This window comes from Onychostruthus taczanowskii, unplaced genomic scaffold, assembly GCF_017590055.1.
Source record: "Onychostruthus taczanowskii isolate IOZ18803 unplaced genomic scaffold, ASM1759005v1 scaffold7, whole genome shotgun sequence".
Lineage (NCBI taxonomy): Eukaryota > Metazoa > Chordata > Aves > Passeriformes > Passeridae > Onychostruthus > Onychostruthus taczanowskii.
Genome location: NW_024504786.1, coordinates 7,555,050 through 7,582,910, shown reverse-complemented (window position 1 = coordinate 7,582,910; position 27,861 = coordinate 7,555,050). Strand labels below are relative to the sequence as shown.

The window sequence follows — 27,861 nt, the reverse complement described above, 5'->3', positions numbered from 1 at the left end:
GTGGTGCTGTGGAGAGGCCAGTGACTTTTGCTATCCCTCACAGCTAGCAAGGCTGTGGATAAGTGTGAATATTCCCATGCTAGATGCCATTTAATGTCCAGTGAGCAGGTGTTTGTATGATTTTGAGTAGTAACTTTGTTTACAGAATCATCACCATCAGTGAAGAATTACTGGAATTTATAATGGGAGTTGCTTAATAGTTCCATTTTTATTTTTGTGAGCAAATTACAGTGGTGGGAAGTGATGGACACGGCTGTATTCCTCCTGGGGCAGCCCATAGTTCCATCCATATGAAGTTACTCCACTGCCAGCAAGAAAATACTATTGAACTTCTGTAATCCTTTCCTCTCAGCACCACCCTGTCCTGCAGGAGGCAGCACTGGTGGAAATGGCCACCCATCCTTGCTGGAAGTGCAGTTCCTAGATTTACCACTGTTTGAACCTATCTTAAGGCAGTCCTGCAGGACATCTGTGTTCCTTCCAGGATCTGTGTTTATTGGCAAGGAGAGGGGTCAGGAGGTGGCGTTTCCTTCCTCCTCCCCTCCTCAGTGCAGTCTCTGCACTGCTGGTGGCAGTCCTGCAGCGCCGTCCCTTCTCCTTGGGCACCGTGGTGACTACGCCGCTCTCTTGTCACGGCTGAGGGTCTCCACCTCCTTCATGAAGCGCAGGCACAGCTCCTCCTGCCACGGCAGGGCCACGCACTGCACGGCCACGGGCAGCCCCAGGGCTCCTGACACAGCCTGCAGCGGGAGGGGGCACGGGCAGGAGGGGTCACCCGGGGGCTCGCACCTCCAGCAGATCTTGGCAGCTTGGTTTAGGCCTGTGGCTCATCCCACGGCGTGGGGAGGTTGGAGTTTGAGCCCTGTTAGTGTGCTGGGCAGAGGGAGGGCTCTTGGTCTTTGATAGAAATGGTTGCCAAGTGTTGGGTAATGTGTTTGAGACACCTTCCCCCTCACACACCCCAGCCAGCTCTGCCTTGAGCTGTCTTGTAGGCAGATCCCTTTTCCTTCAGCATCCTCATTCCTGATCCATGCTCCACTGACAGCCTGGGCCTGGTTGAAGGCAACGTGGAGCAGGAGGAAAGTGCAGTGCAGTGCTGTGGGCTGTGGCTCTTGCAAGGACCTGCTCCCAGCAGCTTTGCTGCATGACTCCTTGCTGCTTCAGCTTGCCCAGCCTATGGGAGATCCTTTACTCCCCCCAAAACTTAGTGATTTACCTGCTGGGGGCTTGGGAGAACAAGGGGTGTGTTCAGGGTGGGTTTGGGGATTAGCAAGGGGTGTATAAAGAAGATACAATTTTTTTTGCACTGTGCCCATACTGATGGAGATATTTAGGATCCCCTGATACTGATGAAACTGTGAGCTGAACACACATCAGCAGTCTCTGCTCCCCCACTTGCCCTACCTGTTTCAGTGTCCGGTCCCAGGGGTCACCACAGCATCCTTTGTAAAGCTTTAGCTCTTCCTCATCAGCCTCTGTCACGGTGCTGACGGGGACAACCCCGGCGGGGAAGTTCAAGACATTGTACAGCATCGTGGAGGAGATGGCAGCTGAGAGAAGCAGGAGAGGACGCAGGCTGTCACAGCCTCCTGTCTTCAAACTTACACATTCCATATTCACTGAATCCCCTGAGAGCTGTGTCTGTCTCCACCTGCTCAGAGAGCTCTGTGTAGTTACTTTTCCTTCCTAATTCCCATTAAATGCTTGGGTGGGCAGTGAAGCTCCATGGTAGTGGGTGTTTCCCTCCAGTCTCGGCCGCTGTGTTTCTGTGCCCTCCTGGGAAGGCCCCAGACTCACTTACCGAGGAGTTTCCTGGGGTATCCCGTGGTGAAGGCAGGCCCCAGGACAGGGCACAGCACAACGTCCAGCTGGAGTTCCTTCCACTGGCTGATGAACTGGGAGCGGTACACCTGGGGAGAGAGGGGCGTGTCGTGGAGCCATGGCCATGCCTGGAGCCTCCCAGCCTCTCCAGGCACAGCCGAGGAGGCAGCAGCAGGGATGAGGAGTGTGTGTTTGCCTGCACTGCATGTGGCCAGGAATTTGAAAGGTCCCACTCTGGCCATCCCCACTCCCAGGACAGCCTTCACTGTGCCTGGGTATGAGCACTGCAGGCAACCAGTGAAGCTCTGTCTGGCTCAAAAACCCACCCACCCCATTCCTATCATTCTTTGTGCCTTTCCCTCCATCCTGTCTCCTCCCCAGCAGCCCCTCCCCTGCACAATCCCTTTCCAATCCCATGACTTCTCTGACCTGGCGCTTGCCACAAAGCCTCAACTTGCAGCATGATGCCAAAGAGGAAAGTCTTCAAAACAAACCTGTATTTCATGGTGATGATTCCACATCTCCTTCACTGACCTGCAAGTGGAAATCATAGCAACATCTTTAAGCTGTAAGAGGAGCAGGGATTGCTTAAATAGTCCTCTGGGTTGATAAGCCCTGGTGATTTTAGCAATTGCTTGAAACAATACAGCTTTCACAATCTTCCTAAAGTTTCCTTTGGCATCTGGCCAAGCAATTAAGCAGCAAATGTCTGGAAGTGCTGGAGAGAAGGTTTTCCTGATGGGCCTGGATTTAATACTCATCTCTTCCACAGGCTTCCTGTAATGACCTTATCCATTCAAGTGCCCCATTCCTGTCAGGATATCACTAGGGGCAGTGAAGCTGTGTCCAGGAATGAGGGACAGCCCCTGCAGAGAGCAGATCACAGCCTGCTGTGAATCCAGTCCCCCCCAGCCAAGGACACCTAGAGGAGAAGGTCTCACCCATTTCCACAGACATCCCTGGGGACAATTCCATCTCACCTCATTCCAGCCATGGCGCTCAGGTAGTCAGCCAGGCGGGGAAACTGGAAAAGCACAAGGTTCCTTAGGGACATGGCATGGGGCTGCAGTAACTTGTGTCACCCCAGGAAGCCCCTGTTCCTGTCCTGAGGGACAGGGACGCACCAGAGGTTTAAGAAGCAGAGCCAGCAGCTTCTTCACCAGCCTTGGCATCTTGCAGGAATTCACCTGTGGTTTCAAGCCTGGATCTATAATATTTCCTGTGCTGAGAGATGACAAGGAGATGGGGTCACGCCAGAGAAGCTGTTTTCTCTTTCTCAGAGAGCTGAGTGTTGCCTGTTTGGGTGGGAGAGCTGGGCTCCTTGTGCCTGTGCCATGCTCATGGCATGGGGGTGGAGGTGTTGGCAGCACTGCTGCCAGAGGGCTCCTACTTACAACACATCCAAAAAGGTACGGCCTCCATCAGCAAAAAACGTCTTCAGAAACAGTTCAGTCATGACATAGGGGATCCGGGGAGGAGAGAAGAGCACCAGCTGCACCAAAACACAAGATTATGTAGCAGCCTGGGGATGTGAGTGGTTTCCAAGACCCAGATGTGGATAATCCTCAGAGGCAGAGAAGCATCTCCCTGGGCTTCACGTGCCAAGAGAAGCCCTGGTTCAACCATTTTCCATCCAATAATCTCCCCATGAGATTATTCCTGCTGGTTGCCCCTGAGCTGCACTGCTCTCTTAGGCAGAGGGGTCTCTGCCTGGTGTTATGTGGCTGGAGTACCATAATCCCATACCTCAGCCAGGTCATTTTTCCCACAGATGTGCTTGGCAGCTGTGTCTGGTTTCTGAAGGGTGATTTCCTCAGCGAGGAGCGAGGCTGGGGACACCTTGGGGGGGAGAGCAGGGGGTGGTGGTGCTCACCTGGTGCCCAGCTGCCTGCAGAGCACGCCTGGTTTCCTGCACTGCCCTCCTCATGCAGGGGGGCAGCGGGAAGTATCCGTCGGTGTCGTAGTACCCGACCCGCAGGGGAGTGGAGCTGGAGTACACCTGGAGCAAGGAGACACCAGTTGTCATTCCTGTTCCTAATGGGATTGCTGTGAAAATCCTTCAGACATACACCATTGACCAGGTCTGGGACTAAGAATGGATCCAGCCACAGCCACATGACATCAAGAAAGCGAGGGGGGTTCTCTCTGAACCTTGTGATGCCGTGGGAGGGTCTCCCCTGCTCCCTGTATTTCCCTATTAAATTCTTAGATATGAACTGTTGGCCAGTCTGGGACTAGGATTGGACTCAGCTGTACCTAGGCTCTGTCAGGAGTTTAGAAAGCAAGGGGGTCCTTTCTGAACCTTGTGACTCAGTGGGAGGGTCTTCCCTGACCTTTGCACCCTTGTCCTTTGCATCCCCAGTCTCCAGGCAAATCATTCCAAAGTGACACTGAGCTGATATTCCTTTGTGTGCTCCATCTTCAGAGAGAACCCTGTCATTGAACTTTGTCACCCTTTTGCAGATTTGTATTGAAACCTGCTTTTTGCAATGCCTTTGACAGTGATTCTTTAGATGACCTGAATCACTCATTCGTGACACCCACCCTGCTGGGGGGAGGTCTGCTCCCACACTGACACCCACTGCAGAAGGGGGCAAGAGCTCCAAATGCTAAGGAGTAACTAATATTCTGGTTTGCTGCTTATAGTTACCCTTTCCAAAAGTCTACTCCTGCCTTTTTCTCCAGGCCCTCCTTCAGGAGGAGCACAGCCACTCTAGACAAGTGGATTCAACCACTGCTAAAAAATGTGGAGCTGGAAAAACCTCCTGAAGCTGGTCTGCTGCAGACAGAAAGGGAACACCCTCAGTTAAGAGATTTGCTGCAGCAGTTTCTGCTCCTGTTTCATCTTCCCCTAAAGATCTCCAGCCATTTGCTCCCAGTGTCACCTTCTTCCCTGCTCTTTCCTGGATCCTCTCAATTCAATTAGCTGCGTTCCAGCTAAGACAGGATAACTACTGATTTGCCTATTTTTTTAAAAATAAGAATTATGAATTGTGCCCTCAAAGAGAGCTGTTTTACTGAAAACCAGAACTGTAAAGATAACTGGACCCTTCAGGAGGGCGTGTGGCACCCTGGAAGGAACCAGGGCTTGCTGAGTGAAGGCCTCACCTCCTCGTTGAAGGGGATGGGGGGCACGCTGGGGTCCAGCTGGAACATCTCCTGGCAGAGCAGAGCCTTCATGCACAGGGCCAGGCTGTCCACGTCCCTTGCCATGGGCCCCAGGGCACAAGGGACTGCATGGGACAAGAGCAAACACCCACAGTGAGCAGATGGGTGTGCCAAACACCAGCCCACCCCTCTGCACAGCCACGTCGGGGTGGGCAGGCAGTGAGGGAAGCTTCAGATGGACTCCAGACAGCCTTTTGTTGTCTCAGTATCTTCTGGCCTACAGGAGAACATCAGGCTCTTCACAGGATACAGGGAAAAGGAATTTAAAATTCATGTACCTGCCAGGATGCCATTGATGGGGCCAGTCACTCCAGATAGGCTATGGGAAAAAAAGAACTACATTGTCATTTCAGTAATGGGGAAATAGTCACAATGTGTTTGAAAAGCATGTGGGGTCTGCAGCTCAAGACCAGAAATAGAAGGAAATTATTTCAAAAATTTGAATAGAGTAGTTCAAACCAGGAAATTTTGGCCAAAATAAATAAACCTAAACCCCAACAGATCTTAGTTTTGGTTTAACCAAAACTGTTCCATTTGGGCATTATTTAACCCCTTTAACTCCCTTTTATTTTAAAGTCCAGGCTAGATTTAAGATGAAAATATGCCCATTTCCCACTAAATCCAACCATGCCATCTCCTGGGGGAGGTTTGGAGCAAAGCAAGCCACCCTTTAAGAGCCACCCTCTCTCCTGCCTCCAAGTTCTCACCCAGTACCTTCCCCCTCAGCTGAGCCTGCCCCGGAGCAGGGCGGGGAGGGCAGCCCCAGCACCCACCTGAGCCTCTCGGCCGTGGGCTTGAGCCCGCAGAGCCCGCAGAAGCTGGAGGGCAGGCGGATGCTGCCGCCCATGTCCGAGCCGATGCCCAGGATGGAGCCTCCCCCTGCAATCAGAGCTCCTTCCCCTCCCGAGGAGCCCCCGGGGCTCTTCTGGGCGTTCAAGGGGTTCAAGGTTTGGCCGAAGATGGGGTTGCTGCATTCGTAGCTGGGGAGAAGAAAGCCAGGAGAGAGGCTGTGAGGAACAGCCAAATGCCTTGGGTTTGTTTGTTTTCCTTTGCAGAGAGCCTGTGTGGCATAGCCAACCCCATCCTTTCATCCCATAAATCCCTCAGGACACAGCTCATTCCCATGCTCTTCCTCCCATGCACAAGTGCACTCGATTTGTCTTAACTCATGGTAGGCTTTCCCCCCTCTTTATCTTTTATCTGGCAGCTTTTTCAGTTGAGATTGTTGCCAGATAATGGAAGAGGGACTCTCCAGGACACGTCTCAGGAGCCAGGGAGGAGCCTGTCCGGGGACCTACAGGCTGGGATTTTCCTTCAGAAGCACAACCAGATTTTTAGTGATGTATGTCACCTGAAGAGGGATTGTGGCACGTTGGTCATTGCAAATGGGATGGCCCCTTGTCTCTTCAGGACCTTGACCAGGACACTGTCCTCCTCCATCGGAGTGCCCAGGCACTGCACGAGCCCACAGGTTGCCAAGTGCCCCTGCAGAGAGGAGAAGTGACAAGGGACACGGTCAGTGAAGTTCCCTTGCTCTTTTGGAAGGATCCTCTGGCATTCCTTTGGAGTTGTGTGTTTGGTACCAACCCACTCCCTTGAGAGCCCTTCCCTCTCCTTCCATCCTTGGCAGAGGGCTGCCAAGCACTCACTGGGTTGAAGCTTCTCCTGCAGCTCTCCTTGCTCTTTTCCTTGCTCCTTTTCTCCCCTGACCCAGTGGATACTCCATACTCCATAGGTGCACTAGCTCAGGATCAAACCCAGCATCCTGCTGTCCAGGTGAATCCACCAGTTGGTGTTCAGGGAAGGAATAATCCCAGGTAAACAAAATGTGTGAGCCATTTTCAGTTAGCTTTGGTATTTGGGGCTCAACTTTAGTGCAGGCTGTACTGTGTCATGTATCAGAGGAGAAATCATTTGTGCCTATAACTATTCATCCCTGGCTTTTCTCTGCTGATGGAAGTTTCTGCTGCTTTTGGCTGGGCTAGAGTTTATTTTCTTCACAGTAGCTACTACAGGGCTGTGTTTTGGATTTTGTGCTGTAAACAGTGTTGATCACACAGGGATGTAATTGTTATCACTGAGCAGGGCTTGCACAGAGCTCACACTGCCTCACCAGGGAGCAGACTGGGGGTGCACAGCTGGGAGGGGACAGTCAGGACAGCTGACCCAAGTGACCAGAGGGACATTCCATGCCATATGGAGTCACACTCAGCATATAAAGCTGGGGGAAGAGGAAGGAAGGGGAGATGTTTGGGGTGATGGTAACTGGGAAACTTGGGGTTTCCCAGTTACCTTCATGCATGATGGAGCCCTGCTCTCCTGGGGGCGGCTGAACACCTGCCTGCCCATGGATTGGGGTGAACAAGTCACTTGTTTTGCTTTCCTTGTGTGCAGAGTTTATATAATGAACTGTCTTTATCTCAACCCCCAAGTTTTCTCACTTTTACCCTTTCTATTCTCTCTCCCACATCCCACCGGGTGTGGGGGGAGTGAGTGAGCGAGTGGGTGAGTGAGTGAATGAGTGAGTGCCCACTGGATTGCAGCTCCTCAGACACAGCCAGGTTTCCTGTGGTGCAAGCAGGGAGGGATTGGGTCCCTTCCCCATTCTCCATCTCCCACCACTTCCACACCCAGCCCAGCCCACTCTGGGACATCCACAAACACAAAGGGAAGAACCTTGTGGCCGATGTGATCCTTGATGCTGATGGGGACGCCGTAGAGCAGCCCTTTCTCCTTTTGCCCTTCTATTTCCTGGAGCTGCTCCTCACACTCTGGGATGAAGTGTCGCAAGCAGTTTGTCTGCTGGGTCACTTCCAGGGCCTTTGTTGGGCATGTAGAGGAACAGGTGGTGGATAAAAACAGCATCATTACACAGCTGCATTCAGCAGCTACCTTGATTTACAAAATACAGCCTGAATAAACCCCTCCCCAGAGCATCCCAGCTCAAGCCATCTCAAAGGACTGCCCAGTGATGGATCTGACCCAGGAGACAGAGCATGTTTTTCTCTCAATATCTCCTGTGTTAAAGGTTGGTCATAATCCAGCTCCAAGGAGCCTTTTCAGCCACCAGCACACACACCATGGCATGGAAAATGTGAAAGATTTGCTTTGTCCATCTCACTGTGGATGGACACTCACCTTCTCTAAGTAGGTGTAGAGGACGGTCCTGGGGGACAGAGACCCTTCCTGGAGTCTTCCAGTGAGTTCCAGCAGGGGCAGGGACAGAATGGCATCTGTCTGGACACTGGGGACCTGCAGGGGGAAGGTGAGGGGGATCCAGGGCAGCAGCTCCAGGTATGTAGCAATGTGGAAAATGGATGGTGTTTGCTGCTACCTCCCAAAAGCATCTTCAGAGAAAGCCGCTTGGGCAGGCAGAGTGTCACACAATCCACACTCACACCACAGATAGCTCAGCAAAGAAGGACAGAAAGGGTCTCTGTAAGAGTTCTTACAGAGAAGAAGAGTTCTACAATAAACCTCCTCAGCGAGGTTTGTTGTAGAGCCATGCTGAAGAAGTCTGGGGACAGAAGACAAGAAACCAGCGCAATGTCCCGGGTTAAGTGTGGGGTCAGGGGCCAATGGTCTGCGGGCACAGGGGCAGTACCAGGACAGGGCAAAGGGCAGTGACCTACAGGGAAGGGGCAGATTAACACAGTGCTGCAGAGCACCGTGGGAGAAGACCCTTTGTGGGAAGTTCTTCCAGGACATTACCCTAGAAGTTCCCCTAAAAGGCTCAAAGGCCTCCCCACAGTTACCCTTTAGCTCGGGGGATAAGGCTGTTAAGTTTTGTCAACATTATCACCAGAGTTTGCTGTAAAGGCAGATCCTGCATGTGGGGGTTCAGACCTTGAGCTGCCAAGTGTTTTATCCTGAGTTTGGATGTCACAAACAGGATGCAAGCACAGGAACCCAGGTGCTGAAGGGCTTTGTCCATCCACTGAGGCAGAGGACAAGGCAATGCCTTCCTCCTGGCACGGTGGGAGTTAGCCACTGACCAAGACATAACCTCAGCTAAACAAACACTGCCTGGGCAGAAGGTAGCAAAGTCCTTGCACACAAGTCTCAGGCTGTCCTTTCATCCCTCAGAACAGATGCAGGCCGTGCAGGACAGCCAAGGCTGAGAACAAACATTTAACAGCTCCAGCCCATCAAACTGCAAGGAAGTCAGTGAGGAATCATGGGTGGTCTACTCAGGTAAAGAACACTGGCAGTTCTCAGTGCCACCAGGTTTTTAGAGGTTTTATATCATATATTTATATTTGTATAGATCTATACTTAAGAAAAAAGGTTGTAGATATATGTTTCACTTTTAGCTGGTGTGCTTTATCTCCAGGTGTGTTACCTGTATAAACATGAGCTGGTTTACCCCGTGTGTATTCAGAGGTGAATGGAGCAGAAAGGAAAGGTGGTTAGAAATGATGTTGCAGTAGAATTCAGGGCTGTGCTGCGTGGATGCCTGGCTCATTCACCCCCGTGTCACGTCCTGGTTGTTCCCAGGGGACACTGAAAACCCTGTGTTTCAGTAGTGTAAAGTTAGACCAGGCCCCTTCTGGGCAGCCTGATGGGAGGTGCCACTGACTGACAATGCTGTTTTTGGAGACACCCCTGGAGCTGTCCAGAAGCCAAGTCTTAGAACCAAAGGTAGAGGGGTGTGAACAGATGTGCAAACTTAGAGTTAAGCAGAGAAAAAGCTTTCTTGCTTCTACCCATTATTGGCAAGAGACATTTCCAGATCATTAAAGCACAGGGGTTTGGATCAATGCAGATCCAGTGCATAATCACCTGTGTTGCTCAAAAACCTCTTCTCAGTGAGTAATTCACATTCCCCAAGCAGTAGGCTCCCACCACACCTCATCCAGCTTGAGGAGAGCAGTGATCTCCCTTTCTCCCAAAGCAGCCCTCCCTCTTGTTGAGGGCTGCTGGCACATCTCCTCCTTATAAAAGCTATGGGGCCATGAGCTGGAAGGAGGAGCTGAAGGACAGCATCAGCAGACACCCCAGAGGGACTCAGACCCCCAGGGAGGATGGTTTACCTGCTCCCTGAACTGCTGGACAACCTTTGCCATTTTCTTCATACCCTCATCCCGGGTCCTCCGAGCCTCTTCCATTTTCTTCTGGATCATCTTTTTGCTCAGCCATTTCCAGACCCCCAGGGCTGCCACGGAGCCGCCGAGCAGGGCGAGGGCAGCAGCAGTGTCCACCTTCCCCTCTGGCAGGAGCTGTCTCAGCTGCTGCTGCTGGATCATCACTTCTGCTCTGCGAGGACGCAGTGAGAAGGAAAAGCAAGGCAGGTGCAGGAGACCTTCCCTGGCTCCCCAGGCCCATCCCTCCCCCCAGCATCACTATCCTGGGTCAGCAAACAGTTCAGAGGGTTCAGTCTAAAGCTGGCCCCTGCAAAGCCCTGGAGGTGGAGTGTGCAGTGAGAATGATTAACCACGAAATGGAGAAGGTAGAGTTTGGCCAATGGACCTTGTGTTCATTGGGGTGTTGGGTTTATAGGGGCTTTCTGGACTGTGGGAAGTTCTCCGCTGGGGAGGACTGTAGGATCAACTGAACAAATGCAGCAAGGAAATTGCTGCTCTCCTATTTCCTGTGTAGCCTGAGAGGACAATGGGAGAAGAGGAAAACCAGCTTGAAATAACAAGGCTTCCCTGCACAGGGCTGGGGAGTGTTATGCTGAGGGAATGCATAGCTGTGGGGTACCCTGGGCTCACCAAGTCCCTTCTGCTGCTGCCATGGTGACCAGAGGATGTTTTGGCACTGCTGTGATGTCCTCATGCACCAGAAGGAGAGGCTGATCCACCCTGTGACAAAGCAAGTTTTTATTGCCTTAGGAGTGGAAAATCCGACAGGCTTGGAGGCCAGGAGCAAACTATTTCCACCAGACATTGGAAAGGCTGTGTGTGACCTCTTTCCAGCACGGGTGCCTCTCACTACAAGCACCAAGAACAACACACTGGGCTGAAGGCCACAGTGAAACCCAGCCAACAGCAGCCATGGTCTGTCTGCAGCCTCCTCTGTTGCTTTTGGATGGTGGATCCTCCCTATGGGTCCCCTCCTTGGGAAAAGTGTTTGGGCAGCTATGGATTGTGTGTTACAAAGCTTTGCAAGCTTCCAGCAGAGTGTGGAACTGGATATGGAATGGAGGCTGAAGAGGCCTCTCCCTTCAGGGCTAAGTGGTCCTCTAGTGCTCAGTTTTCCATTGTCATGTCTGTTCTTTGCAGTTGTAAGAGTTGACTGCTGCTTTCTGTCACAACTGGTGTCAGCTGGGAATGTTCTTATCTTAGCTCGTAACTAGAGAAATTTAGGGTCTCTGAAGAAATCTGGCTTTGGTGTCCTCAAGGAAACATTCTGGAGCTGGCAGCAGTGTGGTAACACATTGAGCTGGCCTTTTCCTGTGTCCATTCCAGTGGCACCCTTCCTTGGAGGGTGCCCCCTCTGCTCTGGCACTGCTGGTGTGAAAAGAGCTGCAGCTTGGGAAGATGCCAGCAGCCCATCCTGCTCCTGCTGCATGGTGCTGGCTGCAGCAGGAGCTTCCAGAAGGTGCAGAGTGATGCATGTGAGCAGAGCCAGCATGCAGCAGTGCCCAGCCCTCTCCCAGTCCTCATCCAGCCTCCAGGAATCCATGCCAGAGGTGGCTTCTTTGCCTGTGTGACAGCACCGCAACCTCTGTGATGGGCTGAGCAGATGTGGGAGGGTTTTCTCCCTGTGCTGGGAAGTGTCAGGCATCGGCCTCCCTCATCCTCCCACATCCTCCCACATCTGCCTGTGCCCTGGGATCTGTGCCCCGGTCCTGCCCTTTAGACACCTGGTAAATGTTTAACACAGGCAGACACAGCTGTGTCTGGACTGACTTGGCATTTCAAAAGGCACATTTTTCAGCAGGCACAGCTGCATTTCCAGATGGCTGGGTGCTGGATGCTGCTGGGAAAACCCTTCTCCTATCAATGTGCCAGCATCTCCACATCCTTCATGAATCTGAGGTGTGGCTGCTCCTGCCACCACAAGGCCACAAATCCAAGGGAACCTAAAGGAGGGAAGTAGAGGGATGTCCCAAGTGAAATCTCAAGTCCACAGCAGAGGAGACAGACCAGCCTGACTTGCAGGCCAATATTCACTTCTCCATGTTGATTTTGTCACCTGAATTGACCCAAGACCAGGTCAAAGCCCCTGGTGGAGTTCATATGAAAGCCATGACCCTTTTTATGAGGAGAGTCAGCCTGTTATCTGGTCTGGGATTTCACTGTGGCATCCACAACATGCCCTTCACTTTGACCATCCCAGAAAAAGGCAATTAAACCAAATCAGAGAGTCCCCTCCTGTCCTCAGCAAGACCGGCACCATCTTTGCTTGCAAGAGCAAAACTGCACTGATTCACTCTCAGCAGGTTCAGCTCTCAAGCAGGCTGGGTCTTTTCTGAAATTCTTATAACTGAACTGGTTTTTCCCTAAATTGGTAAGAAACATTTTTGTCAGCTTTGACCCCCTTCTGATTGAAATGACAAAGAATAAATCCTGACAGCTGTGTCTTGTGTTCATGTATTTGTAACCAAGTACTCTGATGCTCTTTTTAAAACTATTTACAAAATGAGGCACGTTAACTATGCTGCTCTGAAAGAATTTTAAAGACATTTTACAAAATACTGAAATCATAGTGAAATGGGCTGGACCCCTCTGGGGAACTTGTTCAAGTTGGCTCAGAGGGCTGAATAAATGTTTTCTGGGAACTCTCCAGTTTCTGACTCATTTCAGCCTGGAATACCCATTGGAAGCATAACACTTTCCTTAGTTCCAATCCAACTCCACCAGCACATACAGAACATAGCAGCTGCTAAGAAACTTCCCCCTACCTAAGCTGCAACTTTCCAAACAGCAAGGACATCAGCTGGGAGGTGAGGGTCTGTCCCTAATAACCCTTCTTCAAGTTGCTCAGCCAGGACCCTGTTGGCTTTTCCTGAATAAACTGGCAGGATGGGAAGAGAGAACTCCCACAGCAACCCTCAGACCTCTGACAGCAGGGGCTGCTTTCTCTCCTGACCATCCCTACATTTTTATGGGTATTGCGCTATTTTCCCTCAGATTTTCCACAGCCAAGTTGTATGAATCCTACTTAGAACTTGTCCAGCAAGGCAGAGACATGATCAGAAAGGGTGCTGTGGAGAGCTGTTAGTTCTCCACCAGAAGTCCAGGAGCATTCCTATTTCTTCCATCCTGTCTGGTGTCTTGCACAGGTCTGTCCCCACTGAGTGACAGCTGTGACTCCAGTGCCCTGATGGGGAGGGACTGGGATGTTCCCAGCTGCTCCATGACTGGGCACAAATCTTACAGCAGGAATCTGGGCTTTCACTGGTCTCCCACGGACAAGCAGGGAATGTAGGAAGCTGGAGAACAGTAACAGGAAAGAAAACAGAATAAAGAGCAAGCAGATTGAGACCCTGCTTGGAAGGGTGAGGATTTGTGCAGTAAGCAGCTCTTTCAGAGTGAAAGATTTACCAACCCTAATTCTTGATCCTTTTTTTTTTTTTTTTTGTGTTTTGAGGGTGAGCCTTGTTATGTTCAGCTGTTTTGTTTCACCTGCTTTTTGAACATTTGCTTTGAGCTTCTTCAACTACCACCTTCCTTGAAACTTCTTTGAAGCGAATATCTGGGATCCTGGGAATGTTTGTCTCCCTAATTTTCTCTGCCACTGCCTGGTACATAGAGAGCTCTGTGTATTTTGGATCCTGTAAGGGAACAACTGACCCCTTCTAACCACTCATGTTCTGTTGGTGTTAAGTCATTCTAGGGCGTTTTATTTGCTCCTGGTGTTGTGATTATGCAACAATGTGAACTGCAAACTAAAGAAAAAGTCCCACAAAATAAAGTAAAACCAAATAAAGAACCTGGATTTTCTGATGCCTCAATCTCTCAACCTTGCTTGGCTGTTTATCTGGCCACAGAATGAAATGTGCATTAAGGAGGGCAGATTTAAATTATTAAAATCAAGAGGGAGGAGGAAAAAGGATCAAAGACCACAACCGGGATATTGTGCTGAAGATGAAAGAAACTAGTCAAAACAAAGCCCTTTTGGCCCAAGCAGCATTTGCACATAATTCTCTGGGACAGACCAAAGCCTGGACTTTGGTCAGTGCACTCTGCAAACGCACAGTGCAGGGCTGCAAGGGCTGCACAGCTGCACAGCAGCCCTTGGTGAAGGAGCTGCAAACAGCAGCACTGTGCTGGTGGGTGTGGAAGGGGCTGACATTCTTTTTCCAGCTTGGAGGAGGCCTGGAGGAAGAACTCTGCTGAAAACTTGAAGTTATGCTCTGCTAAAGGCCTTTCTCTTCTAGTGTTTCAGCACCTGACCTCACCAGACTGCTCTCAGCATCACCCTCCCCACTTTCCCCTACACTGATGCAGCAATGGCAACTCATGTCATCAACAGCCTGGCTGGAGAATGGCCCTCAGTTTTCCCCAGGAAGGTGCTTTGCTGTCTGCCCAGCTGAGGCATTTACCTGATCTATAAATTACTGAACAGGTCCCTAAATCAGGGGTCTGTTCAGGGGTCTGTTCTGTTTGGTCAGACCGTGCTGACCAAACATATGTCTTATTTCCCTCACACTTTTTCAACATTCTTCTGGATGTCTTCTCTACCTCATTCACTTCAGTGCCAGGAGAGTGTTATCTGAGCATCCACGCTCTCTACTTTAGCATCTGCTGGATCACAGGGAGAAATTCCCTTTGTCTGCTGGGTCTGGGAGTGAGTGCTGCACGATCCTGCGATCTAATGACTGGCTGGAGGCAGGAGAGAGTGGGAGGAACAGCAAACCCCTTCTAGAGCCATCACAAGGAACAGCTGGAATGCAGAGCACAAGTATGCCTGGAGAAATTTGTGGATGTGACAGCCTGGTCACAGAGTGAGAAAATCAGAGAAGTTTTCTCACGGCTGACTTGTGAGACTTTAGGGAATTGTACAGAAAGGATGATAGCTTGTTATTATAAACAACCTGCAGGTGGTGTTTTCCTACTCTCTGTTTTCCTGTTTTTGTCAAAGATTGTTTATAAGAAAGGTGCTTTTGTTAATTAGCTAATCAGGTGAAATAGTGAAATGTATTGATTGATTGACCAGTCTGGTCGGTATGTATCAAACAGTCTATAAAAAGAGAGAATTTTTGTATTAAAGCTGCTGCTGTGCAAACCAGCCTTCTGGTGAGTCTGTGCTGTGCAGTTTCTTACTCAGCAGCGACAGAAATTCCATTTAGAAACAGGACTTTTTCACTTGGTTCAGCCTTGCAAAGACATGGAGGGATACAGGAGTGAAGAACACACGTTTCCTTGCAAAACAAGCTCTGTGCATGCTCAGGTCTAGCCAGGGATGCTACCTGGGCAGATTTCTTATTTAATGGACAGCTCCCACCTTCCCTTTGAGAGGACACCTAGAGACCCTCTGGTCACTCCACAGGCTGTCCCCAGGCCGGGGCTCCGTGGCTGGTGTCCCCAGCAGCAATCCTGCCAATTGCAGGAGCAGAGCATCTCCTCGGGCAGGGTGTGCCATGGAGCTTCTCCCTGGCAGAGCATCTCCTCGGGGCAGGGTGTGCCATGGAGCTTCTCCCGGGCAGAGCATCTCCTCGGGGCAGGGTGTGCCATGGAGCTTCCCCCGGCTCGGCACGGGCCAGAGGGTGGTGACTCAGACTGTGTGACTGTCACGCTCCCTGTGTGACTCAGACCTGCTGCTGGCCACGGGAGGCAGCTGGATGACTGCAGCACCCCTGCACAGCCCCGGGAGCCAGATGAGTACCAAGGGCAGTGTCACCCCTTCTCTGTCCTGGCAGGCTTGGGAAGGGAGTCACCCTAATGATCATTGCTCATGATAGTGCCTGATTTCAACACACACTTGCTTATTCAAAGCATCTCCTTCATCACTCCTCCTTTGTCCTCCAGCCTCTTCTTCCACCTTGAGAGTGAAGGATGGGTCAAGAAACAGCACACCATTGTCACAGTGTGGCTGGAAGCACCAAACAGTGGAATGGCATAAGTGTAGCCACAGAAATGCTTTCTCAGTTTTCCCTGAAGTGTTTGTGGGTAATAAATCCCCATCTTTTCCCATTGCTTAACTGGAAGAAATAATGAGAAACAGGAGTGATGACAGATCAGTTAATATTTCTCTCAGCTTATGGTTAAACAGAGAACATTAAACTTTGCAGGACTCCCTGCACAGCTAAACTGCTGGATGGTGTGGAGATCTAGACAGTAAATGAGCTCAGGAAGGGGACAAGCTTGTGGAGGAGAGCTCTCTTGGCAGCTATTTAAACCCACGGGATGACTGCAAGCCTTTGCCAAAAATCTCTTGGCCAAACAATGGCACAGCCAGAGGGGGAATCCTGCACTTACCCGGCTATCCTCTCCCACAAACATCTGCTCCTGCCCAATGCTGGAAGTAAAATATTGCAATAAACAGCTCCTTGGTCTCACACCATACAAGAAATAATATAAAAACTATTGTTATTGGATCCCTTTGGTCCAGCATTAACTCCTTTCTTTTGTTTTTTTGACTCAGTTTAACTGTAACAATGAAGGACAATTTAGACAGAGACGAGATTTCTGCTGACTATTTTAAAAGCTAATTTAGTGCCACTTTATTAAACCATTAGCTCAGTTTTCAACTCACTATCTACTTTGCTTCATATCAGGTAGAAGGTGGAGTGAAGAGCAGGGAATGAAAAGCCATCCCACTGGAGGCTGGCTCCCAGGAATCACACATTTCTCTTCGTGCCACGGGCAAGAGCCTCCACCTCCTTCATGAAGCGCAGGCACAGCTCCTCCTGCCACGGCAGGGCCACGCACTGCACGGCCACGGGCAGCCCCAGGGCTCCTGACACAGCCTGCAAAAGTTCAGGACAGTGCTGAGTCAGGGCACCATGGCAGGCACGGGACAGTGCAGGAAGGGAGGGCAGAGGAAGACAAGCGAGGGCACGGCTGCCAGGCTGACAAACACCAGGGTGCCGAAACAGCGGCTGCAAACTGCGCTGCTAGACAAGCAGTTTAAACAAGCATCTCCCTCTAGGAGATGTAGACAAGCCTTGGGACAATGTCCCAGAGCTGTCACTCTGCTGGTTCTAAGACTTGAGCTCTTTTCCTGCTGACCTCTTTCAGCCTCTTGTCCCAGGGGTCTCCGTAGTGCCCTCGGTAGTGCTTCAGTTCTTCTTCGTCGGCGCTCGTGACCGTGCTGACCGGCACCACCCCGGCAGGGAAGTTCAACACGTTGTACAGATTGGTGTAGGAGGTTGCAGCTGCAACACAGAGCATGCAAAATGGCAAAATTTGATGTGCTGGGCCAGCAATGACCTTCAGATGGTAACCTGAGTTCCAGGAATTGCAGGCTGGAGTTGCTGGTCCAGAGGAGGCTCTGAAAACATGCTGCCTCAAAGAGACTTTGATGGAGAGGTTTGAGTGACAGAGAGCAGAGTGACCTGTGCATTCACCTGTCACTCGTGTGGAGATTAGATGTGCTCCGTGAGGGACCAATTCAGAGTCTGCATCTATCCCTGGGGAAAAATCCCAGCTACCTTTCCAAGATATTCCTGATGTCCAGTTATGTAACACCACCGTGGGGATTTTGGTTCCCAAGAGGTGGACCCTAACTTACTGGAAGCTATAAAAAAAGGCCTTTTCCTGCAAGTCACAAGCAATGGCCCTTCCTGCTGTTGGCAGAGTCTTGGGAAATGTGAGACAGCTGCAACCAAAAGAGCCTGGTCCTGTACCAAAACCTACCACAGCTGTCCTCACTGCCACTCTCTGCTGCAGGAGCAGCTCTGGGGCTTTCTGCAGCAGAAAAACAGGGAAAACTCACCCATGAACAACTGGGACAGAGGGACCACTTAGTGCTGCCCCGTTATTATCCACACACCTTCAGCTCAGATGAGGTGGGGGTGTGAGAAGACCCACCCAGAGGCCTCTCCTTTGCTTTCTCCCAGAGGGAAGAGCCAGCACCGTGCAAGGTTTGGGGAATGCCCACGGGACTCAAGTGTCCTGCTGCAGCTCTGCCCGCAAACACAGCCCTGGGTGTGTGCAGAGGCTCCTCAGAGCACATTACCAAAGAGCTTCCCAGCGTAGCCGTGGTTGAAGGCTGGCCCCAGCACGGGACAAAGGATCACATCCAGCCTCAGCTGCCTCCATTTGGTGATGAACTCAGTGCGGTAGGCCTGGAAGGAAAGGCACAGAAGATGTCAGATGTGTCTGTTGGACAGCAGTTGCAGATCAATGCTGACACAGGAAAAGGAGGGAGAAAGCCTTCCTGGATACAACAAAAAAAATATTTAAGATAAAATCTGAACTGTGCTTTGAAGGGTCAAAGGAGATTGTTCTTCCATTTTTAGGTTTCCTGTCAGAATACCATGTGCTGCCCAGACCTAGACATTAATGCTAGGTGTGTGTTTCAGAACTGATTTATCTGAGTATTAACCCAATCCTTTCCATGAACAGCTTTATTTTAGAATGATATTGAATGGAGATCAACAGCAGTTTGTTTGGATGACTAGAAAGTCACATTTCCTAAAGGCTTTGGTTATTCTTGTATAAGTATTAAAAAACACAAAGCCAAAATACTTCCACAAAACATTCTGTCATTCTGCATGAGGATACAGGTAAGGAAAGGAAGCAGCAAGAGACATTTGGGCAAGCCCCAGGACATCCCCCACAGGATGGCACTGCTTCAGGATTGCACTGCAGCTCCAAGAGAGATCCAGATTTGTAGTCTGGTTTAGCACAGCTTTGCTGAACATCAGGCAATTGATGAATCCATCCCCAAAGAGATGTCCCACTTTGTCTTAGCAAACAGACACAGGTGGAACCACAGTTGTTTCTGCAGCCATTTTCTGTTTCTGGGACACACCTGTGCCATGGCCCAGCCCCTGTCCTGCACAGCCCTTTCACAGCAAATTTTCTGTACAAGAGTCTTCCAGTTCTCTCACAAAAGGCCTGGCCTTGGGGCTATTTTTCAGTCTGACCTCATTTTCCACCTGCTGTCTGAGATCCTTCCTGCTGCAAGTTCAACAAATGAGATGTGTTTCCAGGAAATACAGTCACTGCAGATAACCTGATTTTTTTTTTTTTTTTTCTGGGAGAAAAGCTGGTCACTAGCCAAAAGTTTTGAATCAGCTCTTGTTTGCAGTAGATGAAAACATGTGAATATGGTTTCACTGAACTGTAACAATTCAAAATATCTCTGAAGCCATCAACTCTTTTAAAGTGTTTTCTTTTTTGCTTTTTTGTTTTGTTTTGTTGTTTGTTTGTTTGTTTTTGTGGTGGCTCTTTTTTGTATGTGTTTTGTTGGTTTGTCCGTCTTGGGTTTTTTATGTTTATTTGTTAGGTTTGGTTTTCTGTTTTCAGGAATGGGAGAGGAATCTATTTTCACCTTAAAAAAAAAAAATGCCCATTTCATTTCAAACACTCCCACCAGTGAGCAGGCAGCTTTTTAGGAGTTTTTGCTCTGCCCCATAATTTGTCAGGCCACAGTGCACATGCAGGGAGTGAGTGGCACTGATGGAGGCTGGTGGTGCAGGCTGGGGGATGCTTCTCCTCGGGGAGGATTGTGAGGGTGTCCCAGGGAACACAGATCCTGCCTTGTGGGAGGACACCAAAACAGCCTCCTCAGCGTTGCAAAACACCAGCTGAAAGAGGATACTCTCTATAAATAGACGGAGGCGGCGGAAAATACCAGAGAGGAGAGGTGCTATTTAAACCCAAGGACAAAAATAAAATAAGGATAAACTGGAAGGGAGTAAAGAGCAAAGGAAACATGGTGGTTTCCAACCATCAGAGCAGAGACAAGAAGAGGCTCAATAAAACTAAACTGAAGCATAAAACTCAGCTGGTTTAAAAGAGGAACCTGGTCAGCTTGCGGCAGCACTGGATGCAGTTGTCCAGGAAAAAGCTTCCTGTCTGAGGTTCCTGATCTCAAATGAGTTCACAAGGAAGTTATCTAAGTCACAGGGTTCATATACAAAAGTTTTGACTTCTAGTGTCTCTGCTTGATAGTTCAAGCATGGCTTTAGGTCAGAACAGTAACACCTAATACCTGAAATTAAGAATTCACAACAAGAGACAGAAAATACAAAGTGAAGCCTCATCTTTAGTGGCTGTTCCTATGCTGGTTTTGCTTAGACAGTGCAGGGCAAAGTATGGTGAATAATTTCCGACCTGAAGTCCATCACAGAGTGCAAAGCAATCGCTCAGAAACTTTGGAGACCTCTCACTATAGTAAGAAAAATAAAGTTAAAGTTACATTACCGCCACTGCTCCATGCTGGTCCCAGAGGTTTTTGGCAGATCTGGAAAGGTGACAGAATTAATGAGCTTTGTGGCAACAGAAAGCAATTAAGAAAATGCACAGCCAGCCCATTTTTAAAGTAACTGCATGATCCTTCTGGGAACAAGCAACGGTACCACCCAGCTGATCCCCTGGTGCACACAGGCTTACAGGTACCTCAAAAGAGCTTTTGTTAAAGCATGCCAGAAGATCTGGATAAAAATCAGTCTTCCAAATTAATTTGCTACCAGTTTGGTGTGCCTGTGCCTCTTTTGGAGGTGCAGGTACCTCACACCACACTGCACGTGCAGGCAGAGACCTCTGCATTGGCTTGGCACTGGATGCTGTGTGTACCACCCAGACGGGAAAACCAGCCTTTATCTCCCTGTGCTGATCTCCAGGGAGTCATCCTAGCCCTGTCACTCTGAGGATCCTTAAGCTCTTAAGACACCCTCTGGCTGAGGAGCCCGGGATTAGCCAGAGCTGAGCCCAGGAGGTGCAGAGGCAGCTCACACCCGCCTGGCTCAGCCCGTGCCGCACAGCAGGGCTTTGCACAGCCAGCTGGCATCCAGCCGCCTGCACGAGCAGGAGGGCACAGCCAAGCACACCCCCCTTCTCCAGAGCTGCCCCAGAGTGTCTTACCCCACTCCACAGAGAGCACCCAGGTCCCGAGCAATTCGTGGGTACTTTCGGAGGAAAGAGAAAAACTTGGGATTAGTCAACAGCAATGCCGCTGGAATAGCTGCGACTGCATTTTGGGCATCTGTCTTCTAGCAGAAGTGGCTCTGAAGGACAGGCCAGCTCCTGTGAAAAGGGTTTACTCCCACAAAAATTTACACATTTAATCACTACAACTCATACAAATAAGGCTCTAGACCACACTAGTAGTCCTGGAAGTCATCTTCTGGATGTGGGAATGCTGTTTAGATCCTCGCTAGTGATATTCATTCTCCTGGATCTTATTGCTGGAAGGGTTGTGTGCTCACAAGATTTCCTGAGAAAGGATCATATTTCAACCTCCCCACCCAAAACTCTCACAAAAGTCTGTCAGACTCACTTGATAAGTTCATCTTTGGTTTAAAAATGAAATGTATTTCATTATGAAGCCCATCAGGCAATTAACATGAAGCAGCCAAGAATTCCTGGGTGGTACAATTTACCTCCCTGCACAAGGAAGCCTCCTCACCTTGCAGATCTCCTGTAACACAGGTGAGCCACATCCACACACTTACTATGGGTTTCAAAATGATAGCCAAGATCCTTTTCACCAGAGCAGGAAGCCTGTAAGTATTGTACTGGGATCTCAGGTTGGGATCCACAATGTCTCCTTTGCTGGAATTGCAGAGAGTGAAAAAGTCAGGACGAGTCAACTGCAGACAGAGCAATAGGAACAGCAGCACTGCTCCCAAGGCAGGGTTTGCTAGAAGAAAAAATCTGCCTATTTCAACAGAAAACACTGAGAAATGAATGCTGAGGTATAAATGTTCGTGCCAAAAGTGAGAGATAAGTCAGTACTTCACTGCCTGTGTCATCAAGGCCATAAAGATTGTGGGGGCCTTTGCAGTGGTGGGGCCATGCACAGCCCTGGGCATGCTGAGGTGAGAGCGTGGCTGGTGGGCACCCACGCTGTTAGCTGTGTGTGTGAGCTGCCTGCTGCTCGTGCTGGAGTCACCCTGCCAGGAACTGCTCTTCTGCTGCTCACTGTCCAGTTGCACACACAGTGTGAACGCCCTGGACGCAGCCACTGGCCTCGCAGCTGCAGGTGTCACAGCCCACACAGCAAGGGGGTTTTACTCACAAGCAGTCCACCAGGTGGGCAGCCCCATCTGAGAAAATCCCTCTGGTGAACAGCTCATCCACCACGTAGTCAATCTTTGGCGGGGCAAAGGGAACAAGCTGCAAGAAAACCATCCCCGTTCAAGAGGCAGCAAAGGTGAATGACTCAGAGCCCTCTGTGAGCCTCCTGCCTCATCAGTGGTCACCAGATGTCAGTGGGAAGTGGTGGGAGACTTACACCTTCCTTTGCTGCTCGAGGACAGCAAGGCCTCATTTCCATCTGCCTGCTGTCCCTGCCCATTAGCCATGCACAAGGCATTAATACATACTGGCACCTGGCACAGGCTCCACTCCTCCACATTCTCAGAGAAGAATTCTTAGAAATTTCAAACCACCAATTTTAAATTTTCTTAAAATTATTTTGCATCATCGGAGAAGCTACCATATAGAAATTTCCACTGGTGGAACCACAGAAAAATGTAGGCTAATATAAGTCCCTGGAGGGTCAACTGCTCCAGCCTCCTTCCCACTCACCCACTAAGAAATCTACAAGCTGTGTTTAACAGCTGAGGGATCACTGAAACTGTTTTGAGTTTGATATTTATGGGAACGGCAAGCATGCTGAAAACAACCGTGCTTGGCATGATGTGGAGATATCTGAACATAATTATCACATCTGCTAGGCCGGAAATACAAGGAAGATCACTCCAGTTTAGAAAACAAGGTGTTGCATTTGCCTTTCTCTTTTACGGGGAGCAAAAGCAGAGACGGAAAGTGATTTATCCAGACTTTGTTAGGAGCAGGGTAACAATTCCAGGCAACCACAGGCATGGAAACCCACCGTATGGCCTGCATCCTGGAGGAGCTTCCCTGTGTGCTGCACAGCCCGTTTCATGCTGGGCGAGGGCTGGAAGTAACCATCTCCTTCGTAGTACCCGATGCGAAGGGGCTTTGAGCTGGTGTAAACCTGTGAGAAGGGGAGCCACGACTGCATCCAGGAGAAGAACAAGGCTGGGCTGCCCCCAGGGCTCAGGGAGGCACCAGCTGAGCTCTCCTGGGCTGGGGGAATGAGGGGAGGAACAGGGCTGGTGAAAAGCAGTGCTGTGAGAACACAGGTCTGCAGCAGTGGTTCTTGGTGTGGTCTTTTCCACACCACCTCCTGCCTGCCAGCCCTGCTGTGTGGCTGCTTCTTGGGACACTCTGCTGCGTGTCCTCTGTCCACAAAGATGTGTGTTTCCCTGGGTTCTTTGCTATCTTGGACATGAAACCAGATAGGAATTTCCGGAGATTGTTGCTGGGCAGGTGGAGATGTGGGAGTGCCTGTGAGCCTTACCTGCTCATCGAAGGGGATGGGGGGCACGGTGGGGTCCAGCTGGAACATCTCCTGGCAGAGCAGAGCCTTCATGCACAGGGCCAGGCTGTCCACGTCCCTCGCCATGGGCCCCAGCACCCCTGTCACTGCGAGCACAAAGGGCCTGTCACTGCACCCGGGTGGGCTGGTGCTGGCACAGAGCTACTGGTGGGGCTCCAGCACGGGGGACTTTCAGGTCAGGGAAAGAAGTGGGGAATGGGCAAGGAGGTCCAGCAGGAATGACCTGTCAGTCTCAGAGCAGGGGCAGCCTAATGAGCCTGGTGACCTCCTGGGCCAGGCTTCTGCAGATGTGAGGGGAGAGGGCAGCAGCCTTCTACCAACGCTGCCTGCCTGCAGCTAAAGCTGTCAGTCTCCTGGCAGCATCTCCAGTGAGACATCCCAGGCCTTTGGCAGGCACATCTCACACCTCTCCTGCTATGCATTGCACTGCCTGATTCCATTCCATCATTGCAGTGGTTTCATCTTGCTGAGGTTCAGCCAACACCAGCCACCACAAGGACCAGAACAAATGGTGCAAAATGTCATAGCACGAGGCTGCTTTAACAGGTCACTGCTTTGGCTGGCCGTGAGGCACAGAGCAGAGCAAGCACTCTTGCTGGCATTTCAGTAGTTGGAGATGTAAGAGGCAAAGGTTTGATGTAAGAACATGTCATCATGGACTTACCTGACTGCATTCCTATGAGAGAACCAACAACTCCCTGTTTGCTGGGAACATAATGGGAGAAGCAGATTAGCAGCAGGCTGTAGGGCAGGTCACCCTGCTGAGTTGCAAACTTCCCATTTGCCCTCAACCAAATCTAGGAAGGCAAAAGTTCCTGCAAGGACTTGACACTTCCTAGGCTATGAAGAAGACTTACACAGTCTGGAAGATGCTAGGGACAGTATTTATTAATTTCTTTTCCCTGCTGCAACTAACTCCTTATCTATGAGCAAACCACCTCTGATAAACAGAAAACTCTTATAAGCAGAGCAAGGGCTGGCAAACATCTGAAAAGGAGATCGTCCTGTAGGATTTGCTTTCAGCTTCTTGGCCAGAGCTATTAAAAACTGAATAAGTCTTTGTTGTGATGGAGATTGAAGTCATCTTGTGTTACTAACAGAGCAAGTTCAATGCTAACTTAACCCTGGAGGAAACCACAGGCACTACCACAGTTTGGTGCGCTGTGGGGGACACCTTGCAGCCTCCACAGTGGGTGGAAGAAGGGGACAGGAGCTGGGATGTACCTGATCCTGTTGCCTGTGGGCTTGAGGCCGCAGAGCCCGCAGAAGCTGGAGGGCAGGCGGATGCTGCCGCCCATGTCCGAGCCGATGCCCAGGATGGAGCCTCCCCCTGCAATCAGAGCTCCTTCCCCTCCCGAGGAGCCCCCGGGGCTCTTCTGGAGGTTGAGAGGGTTCAATGTCTGCCCAAAGATGAGGTTGCTGCAGTCGTAGCTGGGGAGAGGAAGATCAGCAGGTGAGGGAGGTACTTCTGCCTCTGCAAAGCACAAATGCAGGGCATAGAGCGCCTTGCAGGGATGGGTGTGGAATTCAGGTAGAATTGGCATGAATAGATTTATTGAGACAGCTGAATTTAAGAAGAAAGAGACAGCAAATACAAGATAAATCATTTTAGATCAAAGTGAGGAGGCAATTAACTTTTGCAATTAGCTTGGATAGCAAGAGGCACGTGTCATAGTGTTTCCATGAAGGCAAACATGGCATTACTTTATCATGGTCTGTGGGATGTTGGTTTTCACAAAGGGGATTCCCCCCTGGTGCTTTAGAACCTGGACAATGACGCTGTCTTCTTCCTTCACTTGGCCCAGAAATTTCACCATCCCTCCAGAGGAGATGTGGCCCTTGGGGATGGGAAACAAAACTCTTGAAGTGAAGGAGAGATGCTGTTTGGAGCTGTGACAAAACCAGACCTAATTCATGATGCCTCTTGAATGCTTCTTGGTGGCAAAGATCCCACCTAACTTTTCTCAGAGGTGGAACAGGATCTGACTATCCCAGGGAAAACCAGATCACAACAGACTACAACTTTCTGCAGAAACCAAAATTTTAATCATAAGAAAGGCAGGCTTGCTGGTCCCACAATATTGGATCCAGAACATCCTTGTCTGAGGGAACTCTTAGCCAGTCCTGATGAGGATGGGACATCCTGGCCTGTTCCCAGACCCATGGCAAAAGGCAGAGGAACTGGGGATGTACCTTGCAGTTAATGTGGTCCTTGATGCTGATGGGAATGCCATAGAGCAGCCCCTTCTCCTTTTGCTTCTTCAGTTTCTTGAGCTGATCCTCACATCCATGAATGAAGTCTGTCACGCAGTTCACCTCCCGATTCACCTCCAAAGCCTCTCCAAGACAGAGAAGAGCAGCAAGACAGATGAATGGATGGAAGGAGACATTACATATTGAGTTTTCAAGATGAATTTTCAACCTTCTCAAAGCTTTGGCATTATTGAGATTTTACCTATAAATTTAATGTATTTCTTTCTATTTTTCTGCCCTGGATTCTGTCCTGCTTATTTGCCTGTAAGCCGCCCTTCAGACATAACAGTACCAAAAATTGTAATCCCCAGTATTTCTGGCTGTCTCAGCAAATGAGCTGATTTTTAATTTGAAAGTCCCACTGTAGCAGAGCCCTGCAGCATCTCTGCCATGCTGGAGGTATCACCCACCTTGTCCATGTAGGAGTAGAGGACACTTTCTGGGGACAGGGACCCCTCCTTCAGTTTCTCTGCCAGCTCCACCATTGTCAGTGAGAGGATTTGCGAGGTCTGGGTGCCCGGGTTCTGCAAAGGGTGGAGAATTGTGTACAGAAGGAAGAAAAACACAGAAAAGGTTGGTTAAGGCTGCAAAAACCCAATTCTAACATCTGCCCAGCAATCACCTTGAGTGGAAAACTCTAGGATATATGCCCTGTAGACATGCAGACCTCCCACAGAGCACTGTGTGTGCTGCAGTGGGGAATTTACAGATGGGGAATTTGCTGAGTCTGAATTCATAAAACTGGAACCAAAACAGGCAGAAAGCTCCACCTTGACTGGAGAGTTGCATGAACCTGTAAGAGTGGTTAGACCTGTGTCTGTTTACCCTCTTAAAGGCCTTCACTCCCCTTCTAACTCTAACTCACTGAATAACAGTTCAACCAGCTAAAGTTTTACAAAATTTATCATTAACAAGGAGGGGGGGAAGAAAGTGTGTGGGCTGTTTGCAACCTCCCTTCCAAGAAAAGAATAGCAGGAGGTATTTCTTCTGGGTTTAAGACAATTCCAAAGGCCTGACCTCCTAAAATCCAGGTGCTTCTTTACCTGGGCATGGGCAGGAGGAAATGGCTTTTGGTCACTGATGGGCAGATGTTGGAAGGAGGTGGAACCCCCTTGTACTTTGAGGATGATGGGGCAGCCAAGATCCCTATGGAGGGGTAGAGGAAAGAGGGTGGGAGAGGAAAGGCTTGGCAGCAGGGATGGATGAGGAGAATGAGCGTGGGAGGTCTGGGGTGGTGACCTGACTGAGAAGGTCCCAAGCTCCAATTTTTCTTTCATCCTCAGGATTTCCTCAGTGGGTCTGTATTGATAAATACTTAATTTACATTGTCTTTTGTGGGAGGGCCTTTTGAGGCAATGGAGGGTGATGACCCTCACAAAACCTTGAGTTGGTGATGCTCCAAAACATGTCCATGCCCCAGCCACAATTCACAGAGGGATTGATCAGAGCACCCCCATTTCTTTGGTTATCCAAATTATAATCCCCTCCTTGCACATACCCCAAATTTACCTCTTGTTTAAGCCTGCGAGCTGCCTTCTCCATTCTCTCAAGGGCCAGATGCCGAGACCTCCTTGCCTCATCCATCTTCTGCTGGACCTGCCTCCTTCCCAGCCATTTCAGAAGCAGCACAGCTGCAGCTGAGCTGCAGAGCAGAGCCGAGAGGGCACGGAGATCTCCCCAGGATGGATCCAAAACCTGCCACAGTCGCTCTTGGGTCATGATTTCTGTCTCTTAAGGCCAGCTGCAGACACCTGGCTCTCCCACCTTCTCCTCGGAGGGCTGATGGATGCAGACTGTGCTCGCCTACTGTGCAGCATCAGCTCTGTTAAAGCAGAGCTGCTTTAACAAAGTCCGGGAATGGACTTTGCAGAGCATGGACTTTGAAAGGGTCTGGCTGCTGGAGCAGCACTGTGGGTCAGGCTGAGCTGTCGTCTGCTCAGCTTGCTCAGCTTGCTCAGCCTGGGGGTTTCCCCAAGGCAGGGGTGTCCCCAAGGCTGTGTCTCCCCAGCCAGTGGCTGTGGCTGTACCTGGCTACACACAGAGCTGAATGCCAGCAAAGCCCAGCTCTGGGCTGGCCCTGCTATACCCCCGTGCAGTAATTAGTGAACACTTAAGCCCATTAACAACAGTGCTCAGCCATCATCCCTGTCCCTCAGGCAGCATCACCTGCAGCCCCGTGAGCCTGGA

General features: G+C 50.2%; 2 protein-coding genes across 2 annotated transcripts; both read right to left on the bottom strand.

Annotated features, from left to right (window-relative positions):
* Nucleotides 1-614: 614 nt before the first annotated feature.
* On the bottom strand, nucleotides 615-17,145 carry LOC121345000 (vitamin D3 hydroxylase-associated protein-like). Its single transcript, XM_041421492.1, has 16 exons — nucleotides 17,112-17,145; nucleotides 10,023-10,245; nucleotides 8,128-8,241; nucleotides 7,666-7,809; nucleotides 6,341-6,474; nucleotides 5,763-5,969; nucleotides 5,268-5,308; nucleotides 4,930-5,054; nucleotides 3,695-3,820; nucleotides 3,216-3,313; nucleotides 2,946-3,045; nucleotides 2,802-2,845; nucleotides 2,316-2,355; nucleotides 1,802-1,910; nucleotides 1,405-1,550; nucleotides 615-740 (listed from the first exon to the last, which is right to left on the bottom strand). Exons 2-16 carry the CDS (start codon nucleotides 10,233-10,235, stop codon nucleotides 615-617), a joined length of 1,767 nt encoding a protein of 588 aa, XP_041277426.1. The 5' UTR covers nucleotides 10,236-10,245; nucleotides 17,112-17,145.
* Nucleotides 16,648-27,393, bottom strand: LOC121344999 (vitamin D3 hydroxylase-associated protein). Its single transcript, XM_041421491.1, has 15 exons — nucleotides 27,184-27,393; nucleotides 26,085-26,198; nucleotides 25,615-25,758; nucleotides 25,126-25,259; nucleotides 24,646-24,852; nucleotides 24,086-24,126; nucleotides 23,383-23,507; nucleotides 22,891-23,016; nucleotides 22,072-22,169; nucleotides 21,506-21,605; nucleotides 20,916-20,959; nucleotides 20,256-20,295; nucleotides 18,061-18,169; nucleotides 17,112-17,257; nucleotides 16,648-16,849 (listed from the first exon to the last, which is right to left on the bottom strand). The coding sequence occupies exons 1-15, from the start codon at nucleotides 27,391-27,393 to the stop codon at nucleotides 16,721-16,723; spliced, it is 1,767 nt and encodes a 588-aa protein (XP_041277425.1). The 3' UTR covers nucleotides 16,648-16,720.
* Nucleotides 27,394-27,861: the final 468 nt, after the last annotated feature.